Source organism: Mesoplodon densirostris, chromosome 16, assembly GCF_025265405.1.
Source record: "Mesoplodon densirostris isolate mMesDen1 chromosome 16, mMesDen1 primary haplotype, whole genome shotgun sequence".
Taxonomy (NCBI): domain Eukaryota; kingdom Metazoa; phylum Chordata; class Mammalia; order Artiodactyla; family Ziphiidae; genus Mesoplodon; species Mesoplodon densirostris.
Genome location: NC_082676.1, coordinates 48126090 through 48142196, shown reverse-complemented (window position 1 = coordinate 48142196; position 16107 = coordinate 48126090). Strand labels below are relative to the sequence as shown.

The window sequence follows — 16107 nt, the reverse complement described above, 5'->3', positions numbered from 1 at the left end:
GCTCCGCGGCCATGGCTCGCGGGCCCAGCCGCTCCGCGGCATGTGGGATCCTCCGGGATCGGGGCACGAACCCGTGTCCCCTGCATCGGCAGGCGGACTCTCAACCACTGCGCCACCAGGGAGGCCCTAGCCCTGTTCTTAAAAGGGAATGCAGGCTAGAAGCTGGAAAAAGAGAGGCATAAAGGCTTGTTTGTCTCAAAAGGCCAGTTATTCACTCTTCCTGTCCATCATGTAACATCAATAGCCAAATTCAAAGGGTTGGACAAGCGAAGAGATGCCGAGCCCCCCGGTAGCCACATCCCCTGGGCTGACGGTTAGCACTTGAACTCTCTCCAGCTCACCTTCCAAGCACAGAGAATGGGACCTGCATTCTATCTCCTGCCTTTCACTGTTGCTGGCTTTGGGTGAAGGAATAGTTGGTGCCCAAAGGCTTTCTCATTGTGAAACTTGCCCCTCACTGTGAAGTCTGGGAAATAGACCTGAGTTGGTGCCCTGGAATCTTGTGCCATAAAAAAAAATCAGGGAATTGTGTGCACGTCCCAAGTTCTGCCTTAGCCTGGGGTTTCTTTGCTTGATTCTCCACAATGATGCTTCCCCAAAACAAGTAGCCAGGATGGGCAACTGCACAATAAATCGTTACTGGACGAGGGCTTTTGACCTGAAGAACAGCCACCCCTGTTCTGTGGAGAGTCAGGCATCCTAATTACTCTATTCTGGGCCCCAGTGGGGTCTGATGGGATGACCTGTAGGGGCTGTGTGTGCCACATGCACAGCTAAGAGCAGGGGCAGCCAACAGAGTTAGCCCTGAGACCAACTCTGGGGCGGCCCAGGGCCATGAGATAGTACCCTAGTCCTGGGGTTAAGGGGGCTGGGGGGTGGGACGGGTTAGAACCACTCACTGGCTTAGCAACTGGAGAATGAGTAGTTTCTCAAGGAAGCCCAGTTTCCAAGGAGCATGGACAGGAAGCCCTGGGGCTGAGGAGTCATTGGCTCATCCAGTCACTCATGACATCTTCTGAGTTCCTACTTGATGCCCTCAACACCTGGACCAGCCTTGTCCAAAGGTAAAGGCATTAGCTCGACACCTATCCTAGTCAGAGGCCTGGCTTTTCCACATGGATCCAGATGACAGCTGTGGGTTGGACAAAGGCCCCTTGGCCCTCCCAGGAAAGGGCCTCTATGGAGAGCTGTTTGCTAATGTGGCTGCTATCCAGACCCTGTAACTGGCTCTACAAGAGGCTGAGCTTCTGTCTGGGGCAAGTGGGCTCAAGGGGAGGCTGAGTGACCCTCTCAAGGGCCAAAGGAGGGGAGTGGGAGGCCCAGAAGGCTTCCCCAAATTGCCCCTCAGCCAAACCTCCCCCCCAGCCCCCTGCCATGCCGAGACCTCTGCTGCCGCAGGTTGGGGTCAGAAGTGCGTTTTGGTGGGAGTTGTCACTGGTAGCTTAGGCCACTGCCATCCCTCCCCTGGATCGCTGCCACCAGTGTCCTGACTGGCCTTCCTGCCTCTAATCCTGCACATTCTCCAGCTCCAGGCAGAGAGCAAATCTGATCAAGCCACTCCTCTGCTTGCTCCCAGGATCAAGTCCACACACCTGGATGGGAATTTCCAGACCCCTGACAGCCAGGCCTCTTTTCAGCTTCAACTCTGATTGCTCTCCCTTCACAGTCTAGGGTCAGACCACACTCATGCTGTCCCACCTGTGGGCCTAACACAGTGGCTGACACCCAGTGGGCCCCATAAATATCCAGTAAGTAGGTCTTTGCTTCTGCTCTTCCCTCTGCCTAAACGATCCCCCCTTCCTCTCCTGGCTACCTCTTATTCTAGTCACTGCTTAAACATCACTTCTTCCAGGAAGACTTCCTCGGTCACCCCACACCCACTGTGACATGCATCTTCAAAGCAGGTATCACACTTTATTATTGATTGCTTAAGCATCTTCCCAACTAGAGAGAAAGTTCCACGAGGGCAGAAGGCATGGCTTACACTGATGCCTAGCACAGCCTGGTGAATGGATGACCTCCAGAACACAGATGTCTGGCTCCTTGTCTCATATCCTCCAGCCACACCCCCTCCCTGGCCTGGCTGCCCACCCCTGCCCAGGAGCACGCACTATTCCTGCATCAAGTCAGTCCTTGAGGTCTGAGCTCGTGGAGGTAACTGAATGGCTGATCCATCACCCACCCATCCTGTGCCCTTTGGAAACTGTGCAACTTCCAAACCCTCCTTGACCACAGACGATGGTCTCTAGGGCTGCCCATAGGACCCACTCTCACCTCTGGGAAAGGCCCACATCAGTCACCATGTCACGCTGGCTCTGTCTCTGTAACCTTGTGTTCGTCGGCCCACTGCCTCTACCTTATCGGGGCCCCACTGGCTCCTCTCTCGGGGGTGTCCTGCTGCTAGTCTTGCCCCTGCTTCAGTCCATTTTCTGCATCGCAGCCACGAGGACCTAAAGTACAAATCCGACAGTCACTCCCCTCCTGTGTCTGCAGCTCCCCTCGATGACTCCAAACATGAGTTATAAGGATCTTCACACTCCAGCTCCTGCTTCCCTCACCAGCCTCACTCCCTGCCCGTTGCCTGCTTCCCCCTCTAATTCCATGCTGTCGCTCACCTCACAAGCCACTCCTAGCACCTGGAGGGCCCACCTCCCCACTCCTGTCTCCACCAAGATGGGCCTTCCTCCCACATACTTCCACGGCTCCCCCACTCCACAGTCTCTATCTGTTTCCTGGGTATTTGTTTGCAAGCTTCCTGGGGGCCGAGGCCACATTTGTATGGTTCAGGTTGGTTCACCAGGGTCTAGGCCAGTATTCCCCTGGAGGAGACACACAGAATTATTTAGAAGCCATGGCTTCAATTCTAAGCATCCTTGTATGAAAGCAAGAATGCTGTTTCTACCATGAAATGATGTGAAAAAAAAATTTGGTCATCAAATATAATTTATTGATGTGTATGAAAACTGAATTCAATACAAATATAGAGGGTAAAAACAGAACCCTGATGGATTGCTTTGGTTCTTCCAAAAAGATATTTGGCTCAAGTATACCCTGACGTGTCATTTGTAATGACATTTTGATGTGTGTGGCAGACAGACCCCAAGGTGACCCTCAGTGACCCCCACCTCCTGGTGTTCATGCCCTTGTATAATCCCCTCCCCTTGAGCGTGGACAGAACCTGCAACTGACTTCTAACCAATACAATACGGCAGAGGTGATGAGATGTCATCTGTAATTGTATCACAGCATGTAGACTCTGTCTTGCTACCAAACTCACTCTAGGGGCTGTCCTTGCTGGCTTGCTGAAGTAGCAGCCTCCCCAGGGAAGCCCACGTGACCAGGAACTGCAGGCAGCCTCTAGGAGCTGAGGGCAACCCCTCAATGATGGCAAGAAGCCCTGGGCCTCAGACCTTGTGGCCCTACAAGCATAAGCACATGACTTCTGACAACATCCTGAGGGATCTTAGGAGTGGGTCCTTCCCCAGTTGGACCTGCAGATGAGACCCCAGCCCTGGCTGAGCCTTGACTGCAGCCTTGTGAGACCCAGGGAGAGGACCCAGCTAAGCTGTGCCTGGACTCCTGACTCACAGAAACTATGAGATAATAAACGTGTTTGTGTGTGTGCGTTTTTTTTTTTTTTGGCTGCAACACATGGCTTGTGGGATCTTAGTTCCCTGACCAGGGATTGAACCCGGGTCCTGGCAGCAAGAGCGCCGAGTCCTAACCACTGGGCCACCAGGGAATTTCCATGACCACTTTTTGCCTTTTGGTTGCATTGGAGCCAGTGGCTTCACTATGCCAGCAGATCTTTCTTTATCCTCAGCTCCATCACTACGATATTAGAAAAGTGGAAGCCATTGGTCTAGAAATATCTGTCAATGGGGTGCTGCCCAGTCTGGCGCAAGACCTCTAGACTATGAGGCACAGAGCCCACTTGAGACCCTGGAGTAAAGAGATGGTAGAGTGGCATCTGTGAGAAGAGGGTGAAGGCTCCGGAATATGGTTACACACCACCAGGCTCACGGTGCAGGTGGCAGAATGGTGGGAACAGACCACAGGTAGAACGTAGAAAGAGGGTTTGTCTTAAGACTTTCAAGTAAGAGCACTGCGGGACTCACTGGGCTCAGGACAGCACTGGGAGCTGGAGCCCCAAGAGTGGGACAAGGGTCCCCAAGGGAACCAAGGCCATCAAGGAGGTCCAGGGGTTCAGTCATTCCAATTGCATCTGAACACTTGGGAATCCACAGGGTATGGCCCAGTACAATCATGGCAGCCAGGGGGATGCCCCGACCCCTTATAGTCTCCAAAGTGCTGGATCAAGATCAGGCTAGATGGGTATTGCTTGCAAGGGGTGTGTGGTGAGAGGCACATGTCCCTGACCCTGGTGTAGCTGTAGGTTGGAGAGCAGGAACAGAAGGCCTGAGTACACAGGACTGAAGTTTCCAGGAGAAACTGTTCTCTGGAGAAGAGAAGGAAGCAATCTAAAGGGGCAGATACCAGCAGCATCTTCCTAGAGGCTAGCACCTTCCTGGATGGTCAGGGATGGCCACATGAGTTTGGATTACAGACTTCTCGGGAAATCCCTGGCGGTCCAGTGGTTAGGACTCCACTTTCACTGAGGGGGGGCCCGGGTTCTAACCCTGGTCGGGGAACTAAGATCCCGCAAGCTGCGAGGCAAAAATAAATACATAAGTAAATTTAAAGAATTAGATTTCAGAGCTGTCTACCTCTTTCCCGTGTGTAGTGCCAGGGCGAGGTGACAGCGACGTGGCGCCTCCCCCGGCAGGGGTGATCACATCTCTGCAGCACCTTGGAGGTGCTTCCGCCATGGTGCAATTACAGCTGAGCTGCCACGTCCCACACTATGACTCGCCCATCCAAGAAGATGGAGAGCAGTCACTGACACAGGTACAGGGGCAAGGAGGTTTCCTTTTTCTTTAGATCGGAGCTGTTGAGGCAGGGAGATTGCTACAAACAATAGGAGAGTGAAAATGGAACACTGTTCTTAAAATAATGAGGGTAGGGTTTGCTGTATTTCAGAATCATTTTGTTCATCACGGCCCTTCCGTGTCCCCAGGCACTAATGCCGTCTCCTCGGCAAGCACTGCGTCCCAGCTCCCTCCTGAGTATGAGCTCAGGCATCCTGGAGGAAGCATCTCCAAGGTCTGCAGAGATGCCTGACTGTGGACAGCTGAGCTCCTTGAAGAAGGGGTCAACGCTTATGAGCAACATACATCGAGACCTTTGCTTTCTCTATACGGTTTGTTCTAGAGCTAAGGGCAGTGGGGAGGGGGAGCAGAGAAAAAGAACAGGGATGGGGACTTCCCTGGTGGCGCAGTGGTTAAGAATCCACCTGCCAATGCAGGGGACACGGGTTCGAGCCCTGGCCTGGGAAGATCCCACGTGCTGTGGAGCAACTAAGCCCGTGCACCACAACTACTGAGCCTGCGCTCTAGAGCCCGCGAGCCACAACTACTGAGCCTGCGTGCCACAACTACTGAAGCTCGCTCATCTAGAGCCCGTGCTCCGCAACAAGAGAAACCACCGCAATGAGAAGCCCGTGCACCGCAACGAAGAGTAGCCCCCACTTGCCGCAACTAGAAAAAGACTGAGCAGAGCAACGAAGACCCAACACAGCCAAAAATAAATAAATAAATAAATTTATATATAAAAAAAAAAAGAACAGGGATGGTGTATGAGGAAGGAAAGAGTGAGCCTTCAGCAAACACAAATTTAAGATACCGGGGAATATGGGTACATATTTTCAATGTAATTAATAAGTGCAGGGAGTACTTTGGGGCACAGGAAACTTTGAGTTAAGAGGAAAAAGCGATTGCCCTTTTCAAGTTAAACTTAAGTCAGTTCATAGGGGAAGGAGGTCCAGGGGCTTCTGAGCAAGGACTGGGTCATGGATGCACCTGGTGAGCAGTTCTATCAGTGGAGCCGCTCAGGGCAGCCAACATGGCAGCATGTGTTCCAAAAGATGAGGCCAAATCTGGGCCACGGGGAGGGGCTATCGTCACAACAGCCATCCAGCCCATCGGCCTCGCTTTGCTCCAATTCCCCACCCACTCTTCCCAAGTATTTCAATCCTAGGAAGGAAGTGCCTTCCAGTCATTGGAAAAGGATATTCCCCTGGAACGTAATGGCTCTGACTCCTGCCCTAGGCCTGTGGGGCTGAGTACTGGGAGTTGGCCTCCAAGGGTCTAAGTGTCTCTAGACAAGACGAGTGTCTCCGGACAAGAAAGGGTGTCAGGACTGGTGAGAGCAAAGGAAGAGCCCAGCCCATGGAACATTCGCTAAGAGACAGCCAGTCTGGGCAGACTCTGGGTCACCTGGTGGCTGGTCTCACTGTTGTGACCTTGCTCGCCACTCTTTCAAACTTCTACATTCACAAGTGGACCCCCAGATGTCCCATCCACAATTCTATGTAGTTAAGTGACAACATGCACGCACACAATCCACAGCTTTGCCTCTAAGAATGATGAAGTTTTCATATAAACCACAGAATATATTTAATTCAAATTAAACATGAAACTAGAATAATGTTCGCTCCTTATCAAGTAGCAATTACATTGTTTTAAAAAAAAAAAGAACAGTACATTTCCGTCTACATTCTGGCAATCCAACAAGGCCAAGGCAATCCAGTTTGCTGAGGTGACAGATCCAGCAGTCACCACCAATGCTTGTGGTTCTGAGGCAGTCGGGGAGACACAGACCATACTTCATACAAAATGATTCCGCAGCACGTCCGAAGGAGAGGAACCTCCCTTGTGATATATAAGAACGAAAGCCCAAGTAGCAGGAAGCAGGTGACTTGCGCAATGGATGTACTTTATTAAATAGATAGTTAACGCATTGCTTTTTATTCATTCCAAATTGCTGATGGCGCTGCCTGCATTAATAGCAGTGACAAATGCTTCCTACACATGCCTCGGCAATGATACTCTTTCCACTGTAGGTATTTCTTTTTTCTTTCTTTAAAAAAAAAAAATTTTTTTTTTTGGCATGATTCTTTCCCATGTAAAGAAAGCCAACTTCTTCAAGACACAGGTCATTCAGCTTTAAGTGTCAGCCTCGGCTCTCTCCTCAGGCTGTGAGAAGGCCATGTCCTGCATGGTGAGGCCTTCTTTCTCCCTCCACTGAAAGCTTCTCGCTGTTTGGTCTGCGAAGATTAACGTCTGCCTGCCCCTGCTCCACTCGCCAGGGTGGAAGGGGTCAAGGGCAGGGGGTGGCTTTCTTCACAGGGCGGTACTTTCTGTATCATTGTCCATATCCAACAGAATGCGGCCGGGCAGGTCTTTGCTGGCTGAGTCTGAATGCGTTTCAGGAAAGATGCTGCGAAGCGGTTCTGAAACCCTAGAATTGGCGTCTGGACAAAAACACGAGGAGACATGGTATCAATGCGTGGTAACACCCAAGAGGCCACCCGAGGGGAGGAAAAGCTGGAAGGTTTGAGAGTCAGCCCATGCACGCACACTCCCTTACTAGAGGCACCATCAGCCCTGAGAAGTTGAGTCAAGCCTTTGATACCCCAGGGGCAGCCAGCCACGTGGCACAGCCCCACCTCCTGGCTCTGGTGGTCCTTTCTGTGAGTGCACGGCAGTCCTCTGAGATGCGACCCTGGAAGGGTTTGCTTGCTGTGATGGAGGAGAGGAAACCTTATTCCTACCAATGTCTCTAACACATTAACTGAAATCTCCTGACAACATCTGGGCTGCAGGAATAGCTGAGCTTCACTGGGAGAAGTTCCCTCCTCCGAGGTTGGCGAGTGTCCTCCTGTTATTAGTGCTATGCCCTCAGCCTCGGCACTAGTGACACTCGGGGCCGATCACTCCGGACTGTGGGGCCGTCTTGTGCACTGTAGGATACTTAGCAGCATCCCTGCCCTCAGCCCACTAGATGCCGATGGCACACAGCTCTCTTTCCCACAGTGTGACAACAAAAGATGTCTCCAGACACTGCCAAATGTCCCTGGGGTGGGAGGGGGGAACACTCACCCCTGACTGCAATCACTGAAGTGGAGCACCAAATCTCCTACACATACTAGCTTTCTCATCTAGTTCTAACATTGGGCTGGCCAAAAAGTTCGTTCGGGCTCTTCTGTACCATGGAAAAACCCGAATGAACTTTTTGGCCAACCCAATACTTATATAACTTCAATTCCTTTTTCACGTCTTATTATGCTGGCTGGAACTCCTTCAGCAAGACAGTAAATACACGGGTCCTCGAGCCATCATCCCTCGCTCCCATGCTCACAAGACACCTTAACCAATCACAGTCCTCTTCCTAGTGCGACAGTGAGCCTCAGATTCCTTCATTCATAAACAAATACTTACTGCGCACCTCCCACATTCTACCGGTGAGGACACAACAGTGAACAAGCCAGACACAGATTTAATGAAGCCTACAGCCAAGTGGGGGAGACAGGCCCTTCTGTCTTGAAGAATTTGTTTCTCTGGTAGATGCGAGTTCTAGCAAATGATGAGCATTGTTAGGGATTTTAGGGCTGGTGGAAGAGAGAAGGGAGACGTTCAGATCTGTGGTAGTTTCACTGTGCCAGGTTAGAGCTAGTCATGTAAGGAGCAGGGAGGGAGGGAGAGTGGGAGGTGGGTGTGCTGGGGTTTCCCTGTTATGCTTAAGAGCTGCTTTTCTGCACTTGCTGTGGTGTAGGTACACCGTGTCTGCCCTTGCTGGGAGCTGTTTTCGGCAGTACTTCTGTTTTACCTGCTCCTAACCCACGCAGACAGAGCTGGCAAATGCAGGTGCACCCTGGGAGGCTCACTGCTTTGAGACTGGTTCCTGATCCAACACGTGCCCACAGCTCTGAGCTGTGAGATCCACTTACTTCCTGGGACGTCCCTTTACTCTCAGTGACTCCTGGGTTGGAAGGCCCATCCGTCGAGGTTTCCTATGCACCACAACCCAGAGAAACGTCTAGATTTATGAAGGTGCCAAGGTGTCAAAGAGTTCAGGTGCTGGATGTCATTTCAGACAATTCAGGTCTTATAACTGTAAAACCAACTGAATGGTGCTGAATTGCACTGTCTAATGGTACAGTCAAGGGTGGTCTATGTGCACAGAATACAGGCTGTGTCAGATGTGTCCTCAGCACAATGAAAGTCAATGAGGGCAGGAACCGTGTCTGTCTTGCTTACAGTGTGTCCCTAGTGCCCACAACAGTGACTGGTTAATAGCAGACATTCAATAAATGTTGTGGTTCTCTGTCTGTCTGTCTGGATAGATGGATGGAGGATGGATAGATAAAAAGTCATCCAACCATCTTTCCAAAAAGCCTAGACCAACCATCTTTCCAATCCTCTTTTCTGATAGCCTCATATAAAGAAGTAGCCATGTCTTGAAGACAACACTGATACAAGAAACCCACTGTAAATCCAACCCCTTTGCCACTATCCTAACTCAACAAGATAGATGGTACAATCAGCCAGTGTCTCTTCCTGGCGCAAAGACTTTACAAGGAACCATGGAACTGACATGCATGATGCAAAGGGAGTGTACATACTAGTTAGATTTCTACTTATGAATATCTATATTTACATGCAAACTTAACACCTATCAGCCACAGACCCTTTTCGGAGGACAAACTTGCTATCTTTCTTCTTCTCCTTTCTTCTTTTTTTTTTTTTACTTCACAAATAAATCTGGATTTGTACTTTTCTGAATTTCTCTAGCTATCTATGATGAACACACATTACTTACATACTTAGGAAAAAATGCGGCACAAGGGAAATTCCTTTACTTCACCCCATCTGGTTTACCTGAGGCTGGCGGGTTTCTTCCCCCAGTCCCTCTCTCACTTTTATATGGATCATTTCTTGAAAGAAAACAACAAATCTGTTTATACACCAAAAGCAGGAAGTATCCCAGCATGTGTGCAGAGCCAGCTTTCAGAGGAGACTGATCTTCATCACAACAGCCGATGCTATTGAGCAGCTACTACTTTCCAGACGCAGTGCTAAGCACTCCACACGTCATCACAACACAGAACCTCACTGAACCCTCATGAAATAACCCCAAGGCAGCGTCAGCGCCACTGTAAGATAAGCAGGGGAGACTCTGGGAGGCTCAACTCTCCGACACAGCCGAGCCAGACTGGTTGGGCTCTGGAGCCTGGTTCTTAATCTGCAGAGGGCGTCTCCTCCCCCCACCGAGGAGGACGTATGCCCTTGGGTGAGCGGCCTGGGAGAGAAGACAGTGTCTAAGCAGATGATGGCTTGAGTCTTAAACACTCTGCTTCATCTTAGTACAAAGGAGATAAAGGTTATTTTAGAAAGATGCCTGCAGGAGCCCTTCAGTATTTTTTTAAACACCTCTAAAACTTTCTGGCTATAGATTTACACATGGCATCATTTTTCATTATATGTGTTCCAAGAAGGGCTGGTCTTTGAGCATATTGCTTGGAGCTAAGTTCATATGAAAGATATTAGATTAAAAGAGGAAAAAAAATAAAAACAAGAAAGCAGAGCAAGGGGCCCAGGTCACAGCCTCCGCTCACAGGCAGAATGCCACGTGGTTCACCACTGCTCTGCGGCTGTGACTAATGTAGCCTGGTTCCCTCCTTTATTGAGTATCTTTATCCAGGAGTGGACCCTCCGAGGGTGGGAACTGGCATTCTACAATGTAGAGTATGGTCCTAGAAAGTTTGTCACTTCAGCAATTTTGAATATGTGCTTTAGGTTGTAAACCTCCCCTTCGGAAAGGCCAAGGTTATTCTGATAGCCACTTTGACAGGTAACAGATCCAAATACATCATTGAAATCAAACACTTCAGGCACGGCTGCAGGGTGAATCAGCCCCCTCCCCATCATCAAATCCTTCTCTAAACAACAGTCTGAGGGAATGACTTCCTTGTAGTCCTCATCAGTTTTCTAGGGCTGTGAGAGGCTGACTCATCTCTGGGAGACTGAGTCAACTTTTTATTATTTCAGTCAAAGGAGAGATTCTGTTCCAGTCTCACTGGATGTTTATCTTGACATGATTCTGACATCTACTTATTAAAAATAAAGTGCAAGTAGAAGCAGAAGCCACTTAAATGTCCAACCACGAGCAATAATACATCTGCTTAATGAAATATTATGCAGTCATTGAAAAACTACATTGTAACGTGGGAAAGAGCATGTGATGTTAAAACCGCAAAATCAAAATCTGTATATGCCAAATAATTATGATTGTGCATCCCCTTGTCTTTTAGAGAAAAAAAAACTAGGAGGAAAAAATAAAATATGAATAGTGGACTTTTTCAATTATGGGAGGGTGATTTCTTATTGTTTCTAATTCCCCAATTTGTTTTAGTATCGTACTTATTTTTAAAAATGCATTACTTTCATGATATAAAAGGAGTTTAATTTTAAAAAGCAAAGGCTATGAGAACCAACAAAGTCCCAAGTGTCTGATGACTACTACTGTGACTCGTTCTACCACCACACAGCGGACACATGACTCACTGAATTAATCTCAGCCTCACTAAATTAAGAACATCTTCTACTCCAGAGCACTGTCTTTTTTTTTTTTTTTTTTGGCGGTACGCGGGCATCTCACTGTTGTGGCCTCTCCCGTTGCGGAGCACAGGCTCCGGACACGCAGGCTCAGCGGCCATGGCTCACGAGCCCAGCCGCTCCACGGCATGTGGGATCTTCCCGGACCGGGGCACGAACCCGTGTCCCCTGCGTCGGCAGGCGGACTCGCAACCACTGCGCCACCAGGGAAGCCCCAGAGCACTGTCTTTTTAACCCACCACCAAGTGGCACATCAGGATCAAAATATGGATGCCTGGGCTCCAGACCTCCTGCGTCTGTGTCCCGGCATGAGTTTTTAAAACGGTGACATACGAATCTAATACCTAACTCTGTATTATCTTTTTTTTTCTCCATATAAATGATAATAAATAGCTACCATTTACTTAGACCCCCTGTATATTAAGAACCGCACGATGCTTTTCTTATTTTATCTACTGTAATCCCTTTGAAGGTTATTCTCATGAATGTCACCATTTTACAGATCAACCAGGTTGTGCCGTGCCATTGTTACACAGAGTGAGCTGAAATTTTTATTCAGGCTTGTCTGATTCTAGTGTGTGCTCTTTCCACTACCCCTCAAGCCTGCCCAGTACAGAAAAGACTGGAAGTTAAAGAGGTAACAAGGCCAGCCTGGTGATGACGTGTTGCATGGCTGTGAACGCGCTTAGTATTCAGAGTACTTGGCAGCAAGCATGAACAAAGCCAGCCTCCTTTAGCACATGCACTATTAGTAGGGGTGCAAGCAGGCAGGGTTAGAGTGACCGGTTAATATCAGGCATTAGTGCACAAATATGATCATCAAGCAGCAAAAATGCTTTGGCCAATCAGGTGCCTTTTCCTTACCATTAAATATTCCAATTTCAGTTCCTACTGAATATGGCAGGTCATACATCTAAATTATTTAATAAAATGTTAAATTAGAACACTCTTGGCTAAAATCTATTACTTTAAAAACAGCAAGATGTAAACTCTTTTCCTTGGAAAGCTAAACTCCTACTGCTTTCTTTTTCTTTCTTTCTTTTTTTCTTTTTCCTACTGCTTTCTAGAGAAACAAATTAGGAAGAGATTCACAATGACAGCAGAATCCCTCCTTCCTCTGGTGCTGGTGCTGAGCTGCCACAAATTGGCTGTCAAACCTGTTTAGCAGCAGTAATCACCCCCCAAGAGTTTATCTTAATCCCCAGGCCTTAATTCAATTTTTAAGATTAAATGCTCTAAATGAATAACCTGTTCTCAGGAATTTGTCTGTCTAGAGTTTTCCAAGTGAAAACATGATGTCATAATAAAGGACTACCTGTCTAGGGAAGTGACATTTTTTTCTTCTTGAAATACCCAATGGCTATATCCAAGATTGCTTAATAGCAGCATGAACAACAGGAGCATATTCATAAATTCTAAATGCTGGCCTTCTGTGTACTCTTAATGGCAATCCAGGGGATTTTAAGAAATTAAAAAGTAATTCTGTAATACAAAGATAATGGTGGTGACCTGTAATTTCTTGAGTTAGGAGAATTCGAAGTGCAGAGTGGTTTTAAAATATTTAGCTAATATCCTAAGGAAAAGTATTTATAATATCAAATTTCACTTATCTGACAAGTGTCAAAGTACACAGCACTGCAGTGTTACAGCAGATCAATAAAATAAGCTTCTGAAATAAATAAACCCCAGGTAAAAATGGTATTAAAGAGCAGACGTAATTCTGGTCTGTAGTCTTTCATCTAAATAAAAGGGAAGATCTGGGAATAAAATTCTGATGTGTCACAAGTATTGAAGTGTTAAAAGGCTCAGCCTTAATTAGGGTTTAGTCATTTCACTCTGTGATTTTCACACCCAACTGGGCAACCACAGACTTTTGGGTTCATCAACTAGGAGTCAGGAAGGCGGAATCATGCCTTTGTGCCCTCCTCTGTGCTGTAAAGATCACATTCTTGTTTTCCCCTTCTGGTATCTATAGAAAGTCTTCCTCAGACCAAAGATGTGAAAACTCTGGCTAAGTAGTCCACTGAAGGCTTAAGGCTCAGATCAGCTGATTAAAGCAGTAACGAGAGCCTTATTCCGTCTAAGTGTGGACCTAAAGGCAAGATTCAGATGAGCCTCACAGTACCTTTCAAAAAGCTCATATGGTTTAAGAAAGCAAAATGTAAGCATGCCAGAATGCAAAGAAATTTAGTGTGGGATCTTTGGAGGAAGATTGTTTTTTTTTTGGGGGGGGTGGTTCTGAGAAATTCAAACACCAAATTAAGAAGCTCCATGCAGTTAACTTGCACTTAAGAGATAAAATTAAAAATTAAAGCTCAAGACACAAGGGACTCAATTTTCCGTGCTAACTGCACCCGAGACCTCTTTGGATGTATGCTGATGAGCCAATCAATGAGAGGGAAATCACGCTGAAAAGAGCAGAATGCTTGTGAAAGGCTTACCAAAAAGAAAGGAGACATTTCTTAGTATCTTATCTGAGCGGCTTGAAATCGGGCTTGCAATCTACTGACATCTACCTCTTGAATTCGAAGCATTGCAGCTCAAAGTGCTTCTGATAAAAACAAAAGTGATGTCTAGAGAATGGATGGCAGGGGGTCAGATGGCTGCTCCTGAGCACAAAGTCAAAAGCACGTATGCAAAACACGGCTAAGCAGGAGCATTTGGAGCTGCAGGAAGCTGCTTGGGGGTGGTTACAGACCTTAGTCCTGGAAACCTTCCCCACCTGTGAGGGCGCTAGGAAGGGCATCTATTGGGAAACAAACAAACAAACCAATGTGGCTTTGTTTTTTTAAACATAAAAGCTGAAGTGTCATCAGAAAAAAGTTAACAATTTATAACACACACAAATCACGCATTATATTCCTGAAAAAAAAAGTTATCAAAAGAAAGACTAGTCGGTTAACCCTCATCATTTAGGGTACCAGTGTGGGGTGTATCCTTTGCTCATTTTCAGCAGAGATGTCATTCAGGATGCTTGGAGGGCCCAGAGGTATATTTCAGCTACTTCTCTAAAAATGGCTCCACTTAGGAAAATTTAAAACTAGGCTGTTCTAAGAAATGATTCAAAGCTCCTAATTACCATTTTAAGAAAACACACTAAAAAAAATCTATCCATCCCATCCTTAAATCAAATAGTAAATTAGAGCACTTGAGATGGAAATTTTTAAAAGAATCATAATTAAAGAAAATGGTCATGTTCTAGACTGTCTATAAAAAAAATACCCCACTAGGTAGGTAAAATCTGTACAATCACCAATACCCAAAACAGATTTCCATGCAATTATGAGGAAATATTGATTCTTCTGTCCTTTGCCACTAGAGGCTGGCACTCTCATATGATCGTGTCCCAAATCTCCCTTCCCAGAGCATCCAATGTGGCACAAATCACGTTTTTTAAGATTATACCTGAAATGCTTCAATTTCTATGAATATTTTTACTCTTAAAAGGAAAATAAGCATTTTAATGAGGGATTCACTAAGAAATGGATGTCATGCTCAAGTTGTACAATACCTTCCACCTGGATTACCAGGTCATTATACCTAGAAAAATGTAAATGTAGATGGCTCTTAAACACATAGTGAACCTAGACATCAGGGGTTGGCAAACTTCAAGGGCGAAGTAGTAACTTTGAAGGCTCTGGAAGTATATGACCTCTGAAAGGACTACACAACTCTGCTGTTTTAGCACGACAGCCAGAAAGAATATGTCAACAAATGGGTGTGGTTGTGTTTCAATAAAACTTTATTTACAAAAACAAGCTGAGGGCCAGATCTGTCCTGCATGGTAGTTTGCCAACCCCTGATATAAACGGAAGCCTAAATGAGGGGGAGCAGTAAAAAGCCAGGTAGACTGGAAAGGGGGAAATGTCTGAACCCACTTCCCACTTACCCGTGACTATTTTGGAGGAGGTGGGAGCTGCGATGCTGAGGCTGCCATCCCCGGCGGAGTGGGCGCCAGGAGGATGAGGGGGTGGGGGCACGCTGGGCCGGTTCCTCGGCTTTGGTACTGGTCTTGGTCTCGGCAAGGTTCCAGCGTGTGGCTGCGTGGTCTCAGGGTTACTCACCACCTGGCCGGGGTTCTGTTTTCCTAGGGGCGGAGTGCTGGGGGGCGTCGGCGTCTGGGGAGGGGTGTGGGAGGACTGCTCCAGTCCGGGCTCACCGGGTGTGGCCCCGGGGGCCGGCGGGCCCTGGCTGCCTGGCTTGGCGAGCGCTGGCGGCGGTGTGGCCTGCGTGGGGGGCTGCGGCGGCGGGTGGTTGGGGGCTTGGATCGGAGACAGGCTGCTGGAGTATCTCCGGGGTGCGGAGAGCTGCGACGTGGCGCAGGCCTGGCCTGGGGCCTGGCCGGGCGGCTGAGTTGGGGGGGAAGGGCTTCGGGTGGACGGCTTTGGTGACAGGCTGGGTGGATGCTGAGATGTTCCTGGAGAACTCTGGCCCCCGGGATGGCCAGGAGGCGGGTTTCCAGGTTTCGGGGGTGCTGGAGCAGGTTTCTTAACAGCTGCACAAAGGAAAAACACCTCTCAGGAAGAGCAGCACGGTGATGGCCAACGCCCCCTGGGCCAGGGTACTGAGGTTGATGTCACCGTGTAAGCCA

General features: G+C 48.1%; 1 protein-coding gene across 7 annotated transcripts in view; it reads right to left on the bottom strand.

Annotated features, from left to right (window-relative positions):
* Positions 1 to 6873: 6873 nt before the first annotated feature.
* ARHGAP17 (Rho GTPase activating protein 17) overlaps positions 6874 to 16107 on the bottom strand; it is an 89852-nt gene continuing 80618 nt past the window's right edge. For 3 of the 7 annotated variants that reach the window (XM_060119938.1, XM_060119941.1, XM_060119942.1), the window contains 2 exons: positions 15406 to 16011; positions 6874 to 7372 (listed from right to left, as the gene is read on the bottom strand). In XM_060119938.1, the coding sequence (XP_059975921.1) occupies positions 7242 to 7372; positions 15406 to 16011 (737 nt within the window). In that variant the 3' untranslated portion in view covers positions 6874 to 7241. Of the gene's footprint in view, positions 7373 to 12380; positions 12430 to 13957; positions 14263 to 15405; positions 16012 to 16107 lie in introns of all 7 variants that reach the window. The other 4 variants (XR_009534616.1, XM_060119939.1, XM_060119940.1 and 1 more) reach the window with 4 other exon arrangements.